This window comes from Candida pseudojiufengensis, assembly GCF_024610245.1.
Source record: "Candida pseudojiufengensis strain CBS 10847 chromosome Unknown scaffold1, whole genome shotgun sequence".
NCBI lineage: Eukaryota > Fungi > Ascomycota > Pichiomycetes > Serinales > Debaryomycetaceae > Lodderomyces > Lodderomyces pseudojiufengensis.
This window is the reverse complement of record NW_026261530.1, coordinates 258,569-273,490: the sequence shown is the minus strand read 5'-3', so window position 1 is coordinate 273,490 and position 14,922 is coordinate 258,569. Positions and strand designations below refer to the sequence as shown.

Genomic DNA, 14,922 nt, shown 5'->3' with positions numbered 1-14,922 from the left:
GTTTCAGGTAGGTGTTAAAGCATTTCCATTCTTTCTACTCTATAGCTTCTATAATCATTCCACCACCTAATACTTGATTACCTTTATATAATATACCACCTTGACCAGGAGCAACAGCTCTAACTTTTTCTACAAGTTCAACCACAAACGAATTATCATTTTCGAAAAATTCAATTTTTTCAATTCCAATAGGTTTAGATAATGAATGATATTGAAATTGAATTTCCAGTGGTTTAAATTTTTCAATTTTATTTAAATCATATACCCAATCATTATTTATAATTTTAAATCTTTTTTTAAATAAATTTGGATTATCATGACCTTTTACAATTACTATTTCATTAGTGGTTGGTTTTTTTTCAGAAATAAACCAAGTTCCTTTGTAGTTAGGATCACCTTGAGGCATTGAAATACTCAGTTTTTGACCAATTGTACCATGCCATAACCCAAAATGTTTACCCCAAATTTTACCATCTTCTGTTATTATATTTCCTGGATTTGGTTCAATATATTCATTTAAAAAATTTGAAAATTTTTTTGTGGTGGGATTTACAAAACATAAACCTTGAGAATCTGGTTTTTTTGAAACATGTAAATTATAATGGGAAGCTAATTTTCTTGTTTCTGATTTTAAATTATGACCTAATGGTAATATAATTTTTGATAAATTTTGAGAGGGAATTGAAGATAAATAATATGATTGATCTTTTTTTGTACTTAAACCTCTTAATAAATGAAATTCATTATCTAGTTTCATAATTCTTGCATAATGACCAGTAATTAACCACCAATTTTCTTTTTCATTTTTAAATTTTTCAGTTAGATAGTCAATTAATTTACCAAATTTAACAAATTTATTACATGAAATATCAGGATTTGGAGTTAAACCAATTTTATAATTTTCAATCATTGGATTAAATACTTTATCCCAATAATTAAATTCAAAATTAATTCTTTCACTATTTATACCTAATTGATTACAAATTATTTGAACATCTTTCCAATCTCTTTCTGTGCATGATGATGATTGTGACCAATTTGACATATATATTCCTGTTATATTTTGTTTGGGATATTTTGAAGCATATAATGCTGCACATACTGATGAATCTACTCCTGATGACATTGCTATTATGATTTTATCATTTGGTTTTGGTTCTGGTTGGATATATGATGATGAGATGATATTTAATTCTTCTTCATTAGTTGAATCATTTGTTATGTTGATTTCTTTTTGTTTTGGATAGTATGGTGTTGGTTGAATATGATTATATCGTTTAGGAATCCATCTTTGTCGTAGTATTCTTTTAATCATGTGGTGGTGATATCTATTTGGATCGTATATGATGACGCATGTATGTAAGATTTGAAATTTTTCAAATCCCGATTTGGTAGCTAGACTTGATCTAAATGTGAACCTTACAAGTTCAATCAATTAAGGCTTGTCAAAACATATATTTAAAGTCCAATTTATCATGAAAAGAATCTCAATGTAATACGATGATAAAACGTCAAAAGCTCTTGGAGATGTATTCTCGATGTGTTCTTACGCGGTTTAGCGTTCTACCGTTTTTAAGGATTTTCACAATTCCGTCAGATTTGAAAATGGGATATTTTTTTTTCAGATCGACTCCGCAGAAACAGTCCGAGATTAATTTAGTTACAACATATATATCCAAAATATAATTTAAAAAACTTACTTTGAAAGATGTCATCATTAAGAATGCCATTGAAATATCTAGATAATGCTAAAAAGATCCTATGTATAGGACGTAATTATGCAGCACATATTAAAGAATTAAATTCAGCACAACCACAACAACCATTTTTTTTTTTAAAACCAAGTTCGTCAATTTTAAAACCAAATAATGGACCATTTTTAATACCTAAGGGAGTAATTGTACATCATGAAGTTGAATTAGCTTTTATATTAAATAAAGAATTAAAAAATTTACCAGATTCATTTTCTCCGGAAGAAGCTTTAGATGCTATAGATGGATATGCATTAACTATTGATATGACTGCTCGTAATGTACAAAATGAAGCAAAAGCAAAAGGATTACCTTGGTCAATTGGAAAAGGTTTTGATACTTTTTTACCAGTTTCAAATTTTATTCCAAAATCTGAAATTCCAGATCCTTATAATGTTGATTTAAAATTAAGTATAAATGGAGAAACTAAACAAGAAGATAATACAAATTTAATGATTTTTCCAATACATAAAATTTTAAGTTCAATGTCAAATATAATGACTTTGGAAAAGGGCGATTTGATTTTAACTGGTACACCAAAGGGAGTTGGACCAATTGTTGATGGAGATACAGTTGATGCTACTTTATCAGTTGATGGTAAAGAAATTGCAAGAATTGATATAAAAGCTGAAACAAAACCAGGGTTCTATGAATATAAAGAGACTTAGAACACGTTACGAAAATTATAGACACTTTAAAGTACTTTATCAATCTATGCATTATAATACGTTTTAAATAAATATACCATCTATAGGTGGTTGAAATTGTCTAATTATAATATTTGCTTCACTCATAACTTTATGACTTTCTGCATCCATTGAATAACTTTGGGCATAAACAACTTCTTTTATCCCACTTTGAACAATCTTTATTGAACATGTTAAACAAGGACAAGTATTACAATATAATACACTTTCATCTCGTATTCTATCTCTACCTGCTTCTAATAATGCATTTTCTTCAGCATGTAAACATAAACAAGTTGATAATGATGCTCCTGATCCATGTCCCTTGTTACATCTTTTACATCCACCTTGATTACAATTTGTTAAATGTCTCGGAGTACCATTATAACCAGTTGCAACAACTCTATTTTCTCTAACTATTACACATCCTACTCTTCTTTTCATACAATTGGATCTTAAGGCTGCTAAATCCGCTAATCTCATAAAATAAGAATCCCAAGATGGTCTCAATCTTGAAGGATCTAATAAATTTAATTCTGATAATTTTATAAATAAATCTTTTATTGAAGTTGAAGTATTTATAATTTTAATTTGTGCTTGATTATTGATTTCCAATAATGGAGAATCACTATTAAATAAAAGTTCATCATTATGTCGTATAAAGTCTTCAATATCTTGTTTTTTGGATCTCTTAAATCTTAAGTGTGTTGGAGCATCGGTTGAAATATGTAAAAAAAATGGTCTTTTTTGTAAAGCTTTTAACATTGTTAAATCTTCTATATGAGTAATTACATAATTTTCTCTCCAATTTAAAGTAACAAATTCTAATAAAGAATCTAATGTTGTGAAAGTTTTATAATTTTCCATTCTTGAATAATATTTTATAACTAGTTGTTCCATTTCTTGATTTAATTCTTCTGACTCAGGCGTATCCACCATTATATGACCATTTGTATGATTTTGTTCTTCATTATGTTCATACTTTAATAATTTAAACCCTTGAAATGTTAAATACCTAGCTACTTCAGTTTTACCGGAGCTCAATGTCCCAGATATCCCAACTAACATTTGTTTTGAGTTTGAGATATATTCTTAATTAGAGACCAAATTGATGATTGCAAAAGAAATAAATTTATGCATCTAAATTAACGCGTTTATTAAGTCGCGAAAATAGAAACTAGAAATACTTTTTTACAAAGGCAGGAACGAATCTGAAATGCGTCAAAACTACATGTTTGGGAGATTCAGCTAAAATATAAATTCTGAATAATAGAGTACCCATCAATCACTTATAAATCAAGTTTACTAGTTTGATAATGAACGTTATTTGTATGGAAAGATTTTAAAAATAACAAATATTTATTGTGTTGCTTGACATTGAAATACTCTTCTTTACCTTAGAATTGCTCGAAAAATTGCCCCAGATTTTTTCAATTCTCTCTTAATTGTCCGAACCCCGACTTTATTTTACTATCGCTATATCAAATGAAATGATACTAATACAACAACTACTACTAACACTTTATCTTATTATTTCAGTCAATTGTTTAAATCATTCTGAAGGATATTGTAATACTTTTGGAAATTGTGGTAAAAAGTCAGTATTTGGTAAACAACTTCCATGTTCAAATTTCGTTAAATCTGTAAAACCAACTCAAGAATCTCAAGATAAATTACAACAAATATGTGGGAAAACATTTGATTTTGTATGTTGTTCACCAGAACAAATTGATGAATTAGAATCAAATTTAAAACGAGTAGATCCAATTTTATCGTCTTGTCCAGCATGTCATAAAAATTTTTATGATTTCTTTTGTGAATTTAGTTGTTCACCAAATGAATCTCAATTTGTTGAAATTGTTAAAACTGAAAATGCAAAAGATACAGGTAAAGAAATTGTAACAGAAATAAATCAATATGTATCTCCTAAATTAGCTAAAAAGTTTTACGATTCATGTAAAAATGTTAAATTTCTGGCTACAAATGGATTTGCAATGGATTTAATTGGAGGTGGAGCTAAAAATTATTCACAATTTTTGAAATTTTTAGGTGATGAAAAACCATTATTGGGTGGATCACCTTATCAAATCAATTTTAAATATGAAATATCATCAGATGAATCAGAGTTGAAATTAAGAGATGATATAATGTATGATTGTAATGATGAAAAATATAAATGTTCATGTACAGATTGTGAATCTTCATGTCCTAAATTACCAAATATTAGGAACTTGAATAAAAAATGTAAAATTGGAATATTGCCTTGTTTTTCATTTTCTGTCTTGATTGTATTGATAGTATTAATTGCCTTATTAGGTGGATATCATGTTTATTTGGCAAAGATTAGAAGAGAAAGACGTACTTCATGTCATGATGACGATGATGATTTAGATGAAATGATAAGTCCATCTTATTATGTTACACTTAAACAGCCGATAATTCATTCATTTTCTGAAAATTTGAATTCACAAATTGAAAAAATGTTTGAAAACATAGGAAAATTTTGTTCTACATATCCTGGTATTTCAATTGGAAGTAGTTTATTAATTGCAATATTATTATCTTTGGGTATGTTCAATCTAAATTTAGAAACAGATCCTATCAATTTATGGGTAAGTCCAAAAGAACCAGCTTATTTAAATCAAAAATACTTTGAATCTGAATTTGGAGAATGGTTTAGAATTGAACAGGTAATCGTAAGCACTAAAAATCAAGAACCTATTTTTAATTGGAGAACAATCAAATGGTGGTTTGAAGAAGAACAAAAAATTAATAATGAAGAATTATCTGAAATTTGTTTCAAACCATTAGAAGAGACATGTGCAATTGAATCTTTTACTCAATATTTTCATGGTGATTTGAATGAATTGAATGAACAAAATTGGGAAAGTAAATTACAAAGCTGTTCTGATTCTCCAATCAATTGTTTACCAACGTTTCAACAACCTTTGAAACCGACATTGTTATTTGACAATAATGATATACGGGAAGCAACAGCATTTACAGTCACAGTTTTGGTAAACAATAATAAGCACAATAATCTGTTGGCTATAGATTATGAACATAAGTTTCAAAAATGGGCAAAACATCTTCAAGAGAATGAATTAGGATTAACTGTTGCATTTAGTACTGAAGTTTCATTAACTGAAGAACTTAATCAATCTTCTAATACTGACGTTAGAATTGTTGTTATTTCTTACATAGTAATGTTCATTTATGCTTCATTAGCACTTGGTGGTAAATTACCAAATAGATCAATACAATCATTAGTGAAAACTAGATTTACTTTAGGATTAAGTGGTATTATTATAATCTTATTATCAGTAACTTCATCAGTTGGATTTTTTTCTATCATTGGACTCAAATCAACTTTGATTATCGCAGAGGTTATTCCTTTCCTCATTTTAGCTATTGGTATTGATAATATTTTTTTAATTGTACATGAATTACATAAAATCACAGAAACTGAACCAAAACTAGATTTAAAAATTCGAATATCAAGGTCTTTAAAAACTATAGGTCCATCATGTTTGATAAGTGCTGTTTTACAAGTATCTATGTTTTTATTGGCATCAACTGTTGATATGCCAGCAGTTAAGAATTTTGCAATTTATAGTGCAGGCGCTATAATAGTTAATTTTGTTTTACAAATGACTTGTTTTATTGGGTTATTGACTTTAGATCAAAAAAGAATTGAAGATGGTAGAGTTGATTGTGCACCATGGATGAGGATTGCTCCAATTAGATTGGAAGAAGATTTGGATACTGATAATAAACATTTGGAATATAATTTTTCATCTTACATTAAGAATAAATATGCTCCATGGCTTTTGGGTAAAACTGTTAGACCTAAAGTATTGACTATTTTCATATTATGGGCAGGTATATCATTAAGTTTATTTCCAAACATTCAATTTGGATTAGATCAAAGATTAGCAATGCCAAAAAATTCATATTTAATCAATTATTTTGACTCGGTATATGATTATTTCAATACTGGCCCACCTGTATTCTTTGTTGTTAAAGATTTAGATGTTAAAGAAAGAGCAAATCAACAAGAATTATGTGGTAGATTTTCAACTTGTGAGAAATATTCATTAGCTAATATATTAGAACAGGAATTTAAAAGATCAAAAAAATCAATGATTGCTGAACCAACAAGTAATTGGTTAGATGATTTTTTAACTTGGTTGAATCCTGATTTAGATCAATGTTGTAGATTTAAAAAATCAAGTTTGGTCTTTGACAATAACAACAATGAACCAGAATTTTGTCCACCATACGCTCCTGATCGTCAATGTCAATCATGTTATGATAAACATGACCCACCATATAATCCAGATATGAAAGGATTTCCTCAAGGTGAAGAATTTATGTTTTACTTTAATCAATGGATACAAGAACCTAGTGATCCATGTCCATTAGGTGGTAAAGCACCATATTCAAATAGTATATCAAGAAATTCAACAAATATAAAATCAAGTTATTTTAGAACATCACATACTCCATTAAGATCTCAAGATGAATTTATATCAGCTTATAAAAATTCAATTAGAATAGTTGAAGAAATTAAAAATTATACCGGTCTTGATTTATTTAGTTGGTCACCATTTTATATCTTTTTTGTACAATATTTAAATATCATTAGTTTAACATTCACTTTAATTATTGGTGCATTATTATTAATTTGGATTGTTTGTTCATTATTATTAGGTTCAATAAGAGCATCAACTTTAATGATTATTACTATTATTTCAATAATGATAAATATTGGTGGTGTTTTAGCTATTTGGGGAATATCATTAAATGCAATAACATTAGTAAATTTAATAATATGTTGTGGATTAGCGGTAGAATTCACAATACATTTAACAAGAGCTTATGTTATAGAGACTTTTTCAACAGAAGATATTCAAAGACAAGGAATTGTAAATAAAAATCATCAAAAAGCTTTTAATTCATTAGTTAAAGTTGGTGGTTCAATATTAGGTGGTATTACATTAACTAAATTTATTGGTATTTCAATTTTAGCATTTACAAGATCAACAATTTTTGAAGTATATTATTTTAGAATGTGGTTTTCATTAATTATTGTTGCTGTATTACATTCCTTGGTTTTGTTGCCAGTTTTATTAAGTTTTTGATATGGTGAGTTCAAATTCATAATCAGGTTGTATAGCCGTTTATCATTTATTAGTTCTGCTTTTCATTTACATAGAATATGAAACAAATACATTTTGTAACCAAAAACTTAAAATTCTCGTTACAAAAGTAAGTCTTTTGTTAACTAGTGCGGTATGGATGTCTGTTGCTTATTGTAAGGTGAGTTTTGTATCAAACTAATTTACGATCACACATTTCCTAATTCGTTTAAATACTTGCTAAATTGAGTTAGAAAAATTCACCCCACTAAAACAACAAATGAAAAAGAGCAGTGAGCTACCACATTAACTAGTTATTTTTAAAATAGTTACGTAGACTTGTAATCGATTGAAGCAACCCTAGAAGTAAAGATAATTGTTGAGACTTTTGAAAAACATAAGTTTCATTTGGACCGTTTAAGCTTTGCAACGGGCCATACGTTTCTGAAATGTAGTATCTAAGACATTGTCCTCCAATCTTTGTACAATTACTAATTCAGTAGCTTGTTCTTTATTTGGCATAGTTTCGAGCAAATTAAGCTAAATTTCTGATTGCATCACAAAACTTAAATACTTTGCTACAAATGAGACTAATAATTAACGAAGCAATGTTCAGTATAGCTTGAATAAATCACAATTGTTGGACCATGATTGAGCTTATTGAGTTGAATAATCATCGGAAGTGATGAATCAAGCATTATTATAATTGTAATAATGTTAATCCTATTCAAGTAATTGTAAACAAAGAGATACGATTGATTTGATATAATAGTTTATTATATTTTGATCTTGAAAAACCTCATAGTATTAATATTTATATCATTCAATCAACTAATTTAATGACCATTTAAACTGTATTAGTATTCGAATACTTTTGTTCTAAATTTATTTTTTCCTTCCTTTTCTTAATAGTCTGATATTAAACGCTAAGTAATTTATTTACTGAAATAAAAAAAACGAAATAAAACCAGACAAACAATACTTCTTACATTTTTTTTTTTTTAATTGTTATAATAATTACAAATTAATCTTACTTAAGATAACATTAATCAATACCATCGCACATGTCGGTTCATTATGAGTTTAAATGGTATGTACTGATAGGAGCCTGACTCAATTCAATTGAGTGGGTAACAAAGTTTCAATTTACCTTGACGGATATATCAATTTTAAAGAAAAAGAATGGGGAGAAGAAACGGCTGGCTCATAATTTTTGGTTGAGCAGCACTAGTACAACTAACTTTGAGAACATGGAGACCCAAGTCATTAGCATTGAGCTAGTTGGTAATATATCCTTGTTCAATTGACAATTCAGCAGCATCAATTGACGAGTTAAGTCAGGTAGTGGCTCTAATCCACAATTTAATTCAATTTCAAATACTAACGTCATTGAATTTTAGGCCAAAGGGTCCAGAAGATGTTATTGTTACAGGTACTTTTGATAATTGGTCTCAATCATTACCATTAGTTAAACAAGTCGATGGGTCATTTTCAATTCAAGTTCCATTACCACCAAAAAAGGAAACTATATTCTATAAATATGTTGTTGATGGAAAATGGGAAGTTAATCCAGATGAAAAAATTACAAAAGATTTTGAAGGAAATGATAATAATATTTTAGAAGCTGAGGATTTGGTTGATTTATTAGTTGTGCCGGGGGCTTTGATTCCTGAATCTGGTTTAAAAACTAAAACTGTAAACCATGATAACGAACTAAAAGATGATTTAAAAACTACTGTATTACCAAAAGAAGAACCCCATCATTCTACTATTAGTGGTGAACCAGGTATTTATGTTCCAAGAGGTAATGATGACGTTTCAGCATTTGAGAATTACGAAGATACAGATGCAAGAGCAAAAGAATTAAATGCAAATGTTAGTGAGGTTGGAACTGCTAATGCCCCAACAACCAATGAGCAAAATCAATTCTCATCACGTGAAACCGAATCAACACCAGCCACTTCAGCAGCTCCAATATTAATTGCAGAATCTACTGCTATTGCTGATCCAGCTACAGGAATTTTACTTGAAGGAACTGAAATCACAGAAGTTATTCCAGAAACAGAAGACATTAAACCTGATTCCACTTTAACCGATTCAAGTGTAACAGCATCATCAGCCGCAGGATTAACTCCAGAAGAAAAGGAAAAACAAAAGAAGAAAGTCAAAAGAACTAAATACAAAGCGAAAAAGAAAGCCAAAGCAGCTGCGTTAGCCAATGGAACTACCCCAACCGGAGCAGAAGATGAAATTGAAGAAGTTGATGTTGAAGATGATGATGAAGAATTAAGTCCAGAATCAGAACCAGTATTAATAGCTACTGGTAATGATGAAACTAGTGCAGATTATCTTGGAGCTCAACCCAAAGTAACTGAAAAAGAATTAGCAAAAGAATCTAAAGAAAATACAGAATTGAATAAAGATGTTCGTGAAGAATTTGAAGATCCAAAGGAAAACGATCATTCAACTGCTAAAGCTTTAGGTGCTGCTGCCTTAGGAGGTGCTGGTGGTGCTGGTTTAGGATCAGCATTAGCACCTGATACTACTGCTGATGCTCAAAAAGATAATGTACATGGTCCATTCTCAACTTCAAAAGAGGCAAGAAATTCGATATCACCAGAGCAAGCCAAAAAACCATCTTTAGTTGATGGAGTTGTTGATGATAAACATCCAAAGACATTAGATCCAAAAGCTGGCTCTCAAGCACCAGCTGCTGGTACAACTGCACCATCCACATTGGCATCAACACCAGTCGTACCTCCTGTCACAGGATCAAACATAGATGCTGGTGAAGGAAAAGAAGTCAATGCTTCACCTGTTGCCAAAGGTCAAGTTCCAACTTCAGCTGACAATCAAGAAGAAGAAATTATTATTGCACAAGGTAATAAAAAAGATATTCTTGCAGCTGTTGAAGCTACAGAAGGTCCAAATGTTGAACTTGAAGAAATAAAACCATCAAAATCTGAACAAGAAAAATTAACGAAAGAAGCTCAATTAGCTGCTCAAGTTGATGGCCCTATAACAATTGAACAAGTCACAGTGCCAGAAGCTCAAGTTCATCCTACTACTGCAGCTACAAAAACAACACCAACCAAAGCTGAAGGAACCACCCCAGCAACTAAAGAGTCAAAAGCTTCATCAGTACCAATCAAATCAAAATCTAGCAAAACACCAGCTAAAGAGTCTTCCACAAAAAAACCAACAGATACCAAAAAGACTGCTGCTAATGGTAAAAAAGCGGAAGAAAAGAAAGGTTTTAGAACCTTTTTGAAAAAAGTCTTCTCTTAATCTTCATAATCTTCAAATAACATTTTAATTTACTTATTTCTACTTTAATATTTTTTTTATCTGTCATTATTAAATAAAGTAATAATATAACTTAATATACTTCATTATAACTTGAATTAATACTCAATTGATTATCGAGATCCTTTGCGTGCACTTTGTTCAGGAAAATTAAAGTCAAAACACGATGCAAAATAAAATATCCAAAAAAAAATTATTTGTTAGTGCTTGCCACTTCTTTTCTCAACATATCAAATACCATACAAGATGGAAAATCAACCTACAAAACAATTATTTGTTAGACCAATTCCTTATGGAACTTCAGAAGATGAAGTAAGAGATTTTTTTAATGAAGTTGCTCCAGTTACTGATATTAGATTAATGGAATCTTATGCATTTGTTGGATTTGAAAATGAAGATGATGCAGGAAAAGCTTTAGATGAATTAAATTCTCAAATTTTTAAACAAGAACCTTTACAAATTGAATTTGCTAAAGAAAGGAAAGAAGATACAAGAGGTAAATATAGATTAAAAATTACTGGATTACCTGATAATGTTGCTTGGCAAGATATTAAAGATTTTGTTAGAGATAAAACTTCAAAAGAACCAAATTATGTTAAAGTTTTTAGAGATTATGAAACTGGTGAAAATAGATGTACTATGCAATTTGAAAGTGCTGAAGATTTAGAAGAAGCTATTCCATTATTAGATAAAACTGATTATAATGGTGTTGAAGTTGGTGCAGAAGAAGATACTTCACCTTATTTCCCACCAAGAAGAGGAGGTTTCAGAGGTGGATTCAGAGGTAGAGGTGGATATGATGGTGGATTCAGAGGTAGAGGTGGTTATGATGGTGGATTCAGAGGTAGAGGTGGATATGGTGACAGAGGAGGATTCAGAGGAAGAGGTGGATTCGATAGAGGAGGATTTAGAGGTGGAAGAGGGGGCTTTGGAGATAGAGGAGGATTCAGAGGTGGAAGAGGAGGTTACGGAGATAGAGGTGGATTCAGAGGAGGTAGAGGTGGCTACGATAGAGGTGGAAGAGGAGGCTATGATAGAGGTTATGACAGAGGAGACAGTTATGGTGATAGACAAGGATCTTATAACAGAGAAAGATCACCAACTCGTTTTTAGAGATCTTAGTCAGATGTGATATGTTGAATAGTTTAAGATTTGGGATCATAATAAAATTTAAGTAGTGAAATGGATCAAAAGAATTTTAAAAGAAAATGTTTTTTGTTTATTTTTTATTGGAATATTTGTATTAGTCAAAAAAAGAGAAAAAATTTATATGTATTGAGAAATAGAATGTAACAGAGTAAATGATGGAGAGAAATTGGAAGTGAAGTGAACGTTTTATTGAATCTTGGAGTGGAGTATTTTGTTTTCTAAAAATTTTGAATTATTTTTAATCATCATGAACCTTATTTTGAGTACTTTTGGGATTAATCATTAATTTTCCTGTTTATTGAGTCCTTATCGATAGGTACTATCAGACATAGCAATCTTTTGATTTTTTGAGTCTTGTTAAAAAGGTTAATACGAGATTTGATACTTGACGTATCAATCATTTCGTTTACTTTTTTGGCAAATTTGAAAAATTAAAAAAAGCTGTTAAACTTTCATGAATATTTCCGATCTATGTGCACCATAAATATCATCATGTTTGCCCCAATTTCCAGTTAATAATGTAAAACCAATATCCCAAATTACGAAATAATCAATTAACAATTTAGTTTGTGACATGGACAATAATTCATCTTGTAGTGATTGAACAATTATAATTGAAGTGTTCTTATCAATGTTTGGTTTTTTAAGTAAATTTATAGATTCATCTGCTTCATCAAGTTTGGAAAATGCGTCATTAACGAACGATATATAAGATGGATATTCATTTAATAATTCTTCTATATCGTAAATTCCATCAAGAAATTTAATTGAGTTGAAATGAATTGGAGATTTTCGATCATGTAAATGCTGAATTAATTGTAGACAAATCGTGGCGCCTACTGAATAACCCATTAGATGAATTTTTTTATATTTGTAATTAAAATGAATGTAGCTTAATGCCGTATACACGTCCAAGTAATGATCTGGGTGTTTGACTTCTGGTGATAGTCTATAATTTATTCCAATAAATGTTGCTTGAGGATTGTTTTCAGCAACAGTTTTTAATTCATCGTATGTATTATTGGGATCTCTCCAAGCTCCTCCGTGAATGTAGATAAACGTGTTTTCATTATTGTCACTGTAGTTCCATACTTTTATCTTTTGTAGTTCGTGATCTCCATATTCATAAACTGACATTCTTTATCACTTGATGTTTGATACTAATGATATTTAAAGTCGTGTTTTGGATAATCTGGTATCACTTTGTTTGTGTCTTAGCATTAAAAAAAAAAATTGTGAAATGAAAAATTTGTGTGAATAGAATTGATCTAATACAACATCATTAATCTACATTAATCTTCATCGTACTGAATATAAGTACTCAAACATACATATATATTTATAATAAAAATATGTCAACTGCGTTGGAGTCTTGGGCAGATGCAGGTGATGAATTTTCTGCACCAGCTGATATCATAAACAATCCAGATGGAACTAAAACGGTAATAACATTCAGAACAAATCAAGATGGTAAAAAAGTTAAAATAACTCAAAGAATAAAAGAAGTAAAAGTACAGGAAAGAGTTCACCCTTTAATTGCTCAACGTAAAAATTGGTCAAAATATGGGAAAGAAAAAAATAAACCTGCTGGACCAGATACAAGTACTACACAATTAGGTGAAAAAGTTGAATTAAAATTAGGATTATCATGGAAACAAATTGAAAAACAAGAAGAAGAAGATAAAGCTCAAGAAAGAGCAAGTAAAATTTCAGTACAAACTATTAAATGTAGAGTTTGTGGTGGAGATCATTATACAACAAAATGTCCATTCAGGGATACTTTAGGAGCAACAACTGCAACAGGAACTCCAGAACCAGAAGGAGAAACAAAAGAAGATACACCAGGAAGATATATACCAAGACATTTAAGACCAGATGCAAATGGTAATATACCAAACAAAGAATTAAGAGATGATTCAACAACTTTAAAAGTTTCACAATTAAATAATTTTGTTGATGAAGATATGTTAAGAAATGAATTATTTGCAAGATTTGCACCATTACAAAGAGTTACAGTTGTTAGAAATAGAGAAACTGGTGAAAGTAGAGGTTTTGCTTATGTTAGTTTTATAACTGAAGAAATGGCACAAAAGGCTTTAGATTTATTAAATGGGAAAGGTTATCATTCATTAATTTTACATTTAGAGTGGTCTAAGAAGAAGAAAACTTAAATGTGAGTGAAGAGTATGATCATGATGTATCGAAAATTGTGTAATTGTATACTAGTCGAACAAATATTACTAAAATTTAGTCATTCGTAGCTTAATCAATACATTTCTAGCTTATCCTCTTGCATAATTATCCGCCACTTTTAAAACACAGGCCATAGACACCTTCTTTACTCGAGTAGTTAAATCCTTTTACGAATATTACAAAGAATAATAATTTTGCGCAGTGATTCAGTCATTATATTTACGGGGGTTACAATAAGTTAGCTAAGCCCGAACGTTATAAAATTTTACTTCGTATCGGATTTTTGATTTCTTTAGGATAACGGAAGTATTAACTTGAGTTTTTTCTAATCAATTTCGGTGATAAAATAATTTGTCACAATACTGAATAATTTTCTCTCGTTTAAAGAACTGATTTACGGAGTTTAAGTAAGTTTCATTTTAATAATGAAACTTATGGTGAATGATTAGAAATGAGATGACATTGTTTTGGTCCGAATAAGGACTCAATGTCTAAGAAATCCGTTTCAGTAATTGCTAAAATCCCAAGAAGAAAGATTGAAGGAAATGTAGAAGTAAAAGTAATTTGGTAGGAACGGAAAGAAAGAGAGCAAAGTAAGAAAAATTAAATATAGATTATTTCATTTATATTAATAGATATATATAGTGTATGAAAAAGTTTAAAAATAGATATACACACACACTAATTGAAATACTC

The 14,922-nt window shown here is 29.7% G+C and overlaps 8 protein-coding genes across 8 annotated transcripts; 5 read left to right on the top strand and 3 right to left on the bottom strand. All coding sequences in view use genetic code 12, as the record gives it.

Annotated features, from left to right (window-relative positions):
- Positions 1-34: 34 nt before the first annotated feature.
- KGF55_003244 (tRNA-5-taurinomethyluridine 2-sulfurtransferase) lies at positions 35-1,315 on the bottom strand (the record flags this gene model as incomplete). Its single annotated transcript, XM_051758016.1, has 1 exon — positions 35-1,315. One exon carries the CDS (start codon positions 1,313-1,315, stop codon positions 35-37), a length of 1,281 nt encoding a protein of 426 aa, XP_051613616.1.
- A 393-nt stretch (positions 1,316-1,708) lies between these two features.
- KGF55_003243 (uncharacterized protein) lies at positions 1,709-2,419 on the top strand (the record flags this gene model as incomplete). Its single annotated transcript, XM_051758015.1, has 1 exon — positions 1,709-2,419. The coding sequence occupies one exon, from the start codon at positions 1,709-1,711 to the stop codon at positions 2,417-2,419; it is 711 nt and encodes a 236-aa protein (XP_051613615.1).
- Positions 2,420-2,482: 63 nt separating this feature from the next.
- On the bottom strand, positions 2,483-3,505 carry KGF55_003242 (deoxycytidine monophosphate deaminase; the record flags this gene model as incomplete). The annotated part of the gene is made up of 1 exon (XM_051758014.1): positions 2,483-3,505. One exon carries the CDS (start codon positions 3,503-3,505, stop codon positions 2,483-2,485), a length of 1,023 nt encoding a protein of 340 aa, XP_051613614.1.
- Positions 3,506-3,753: 248 nt separating this feature from the next.
- NCR1 (sphingolipid transporter) lies at positions 3,754-7,581 on the top strand (the record flags this gene model as incomplete). The annotated part of the gene is made up of 2 exons (XM_051758013.1): positions 3,754-3,766; positions 3,977-7,581. The coding sequence occupies 2 exons, from the start codon at positions 3,754-3,756 to the stop codon at positions 7,579-7,581; spliced, it is 3,618 nt and encodes a 1,205-aa protein (XP_051613613.1).
- Positions 7,582-8,642: 1,061 nt separating this feature from the next.
- On the top strand, positions 8,643-10,866 carry MDG1 (Mdg1p; the record flags this gene model as incomplete). The annotated part of the gene is made up of 2 exons (XM_051758012.1): positions 8,643-8,668; positions 8,979-10,866. 2 exons carry the CDS (start codon positions 8,643-8,645, stop codon positions 10,864-10,866), a joined length of 1,914 nt encoding a protein of 637 aa, XP_051613612.1.
- A 264-nt stretch (positions 10,867-11,130) lies between these two features.
- Positions 11,131-11,997, top strand: NPL3 (mRNA-binding protein; the record flags this gene model as incomplete). The annotated part of the gene is made up of 1 exon (XM_051758011.1): positions 11,131-11,997. The coding sequence occupies one exon, from the start codon at positions 11,131-11,133 to the stop codon at positions 11,995-11,997; it is 867 nt and encodes a 288-aa protein (XP_051613611.1).
- A 480-nt stretch (positions 11,998-12,477) lies between these two features.
- KGF55_003238 (arylformamidase) lies at positions 12,478-13,170 on the bottom strand (the record flags this gene model as incomplete). The annotated part of the gene is made up of 1 exon (XM_051758010.1): positions 12,478-13,170. One exon carries the CDS (start codon positions 13,168-13,170, stop codon positions 12,478-12,480), a length of 693 nt encoding a protein of 230 aa, XP_051613610.1.
- A 215-nt stretch (positions 13,171-13,385) lies between these two features.
- On the top strand, positions 13,386-14,204 carry TIF35 (translation initiation factor eIF3 subunit g; the record flags this gene model as incomplete). Its single annotated transcript, XM_051758009.1, has 1 exon — positions 13,386-14,204. The coding sequence occupies one exon, from the start codon at positions 13,386-13,388 to the stop codon at positions 14,202-14,204; it is 819 nt and encodes a 272-aa protein (XP_051613609.1).
- Positions 14,205-14,922: the final 718 nt, after the last annotated feature.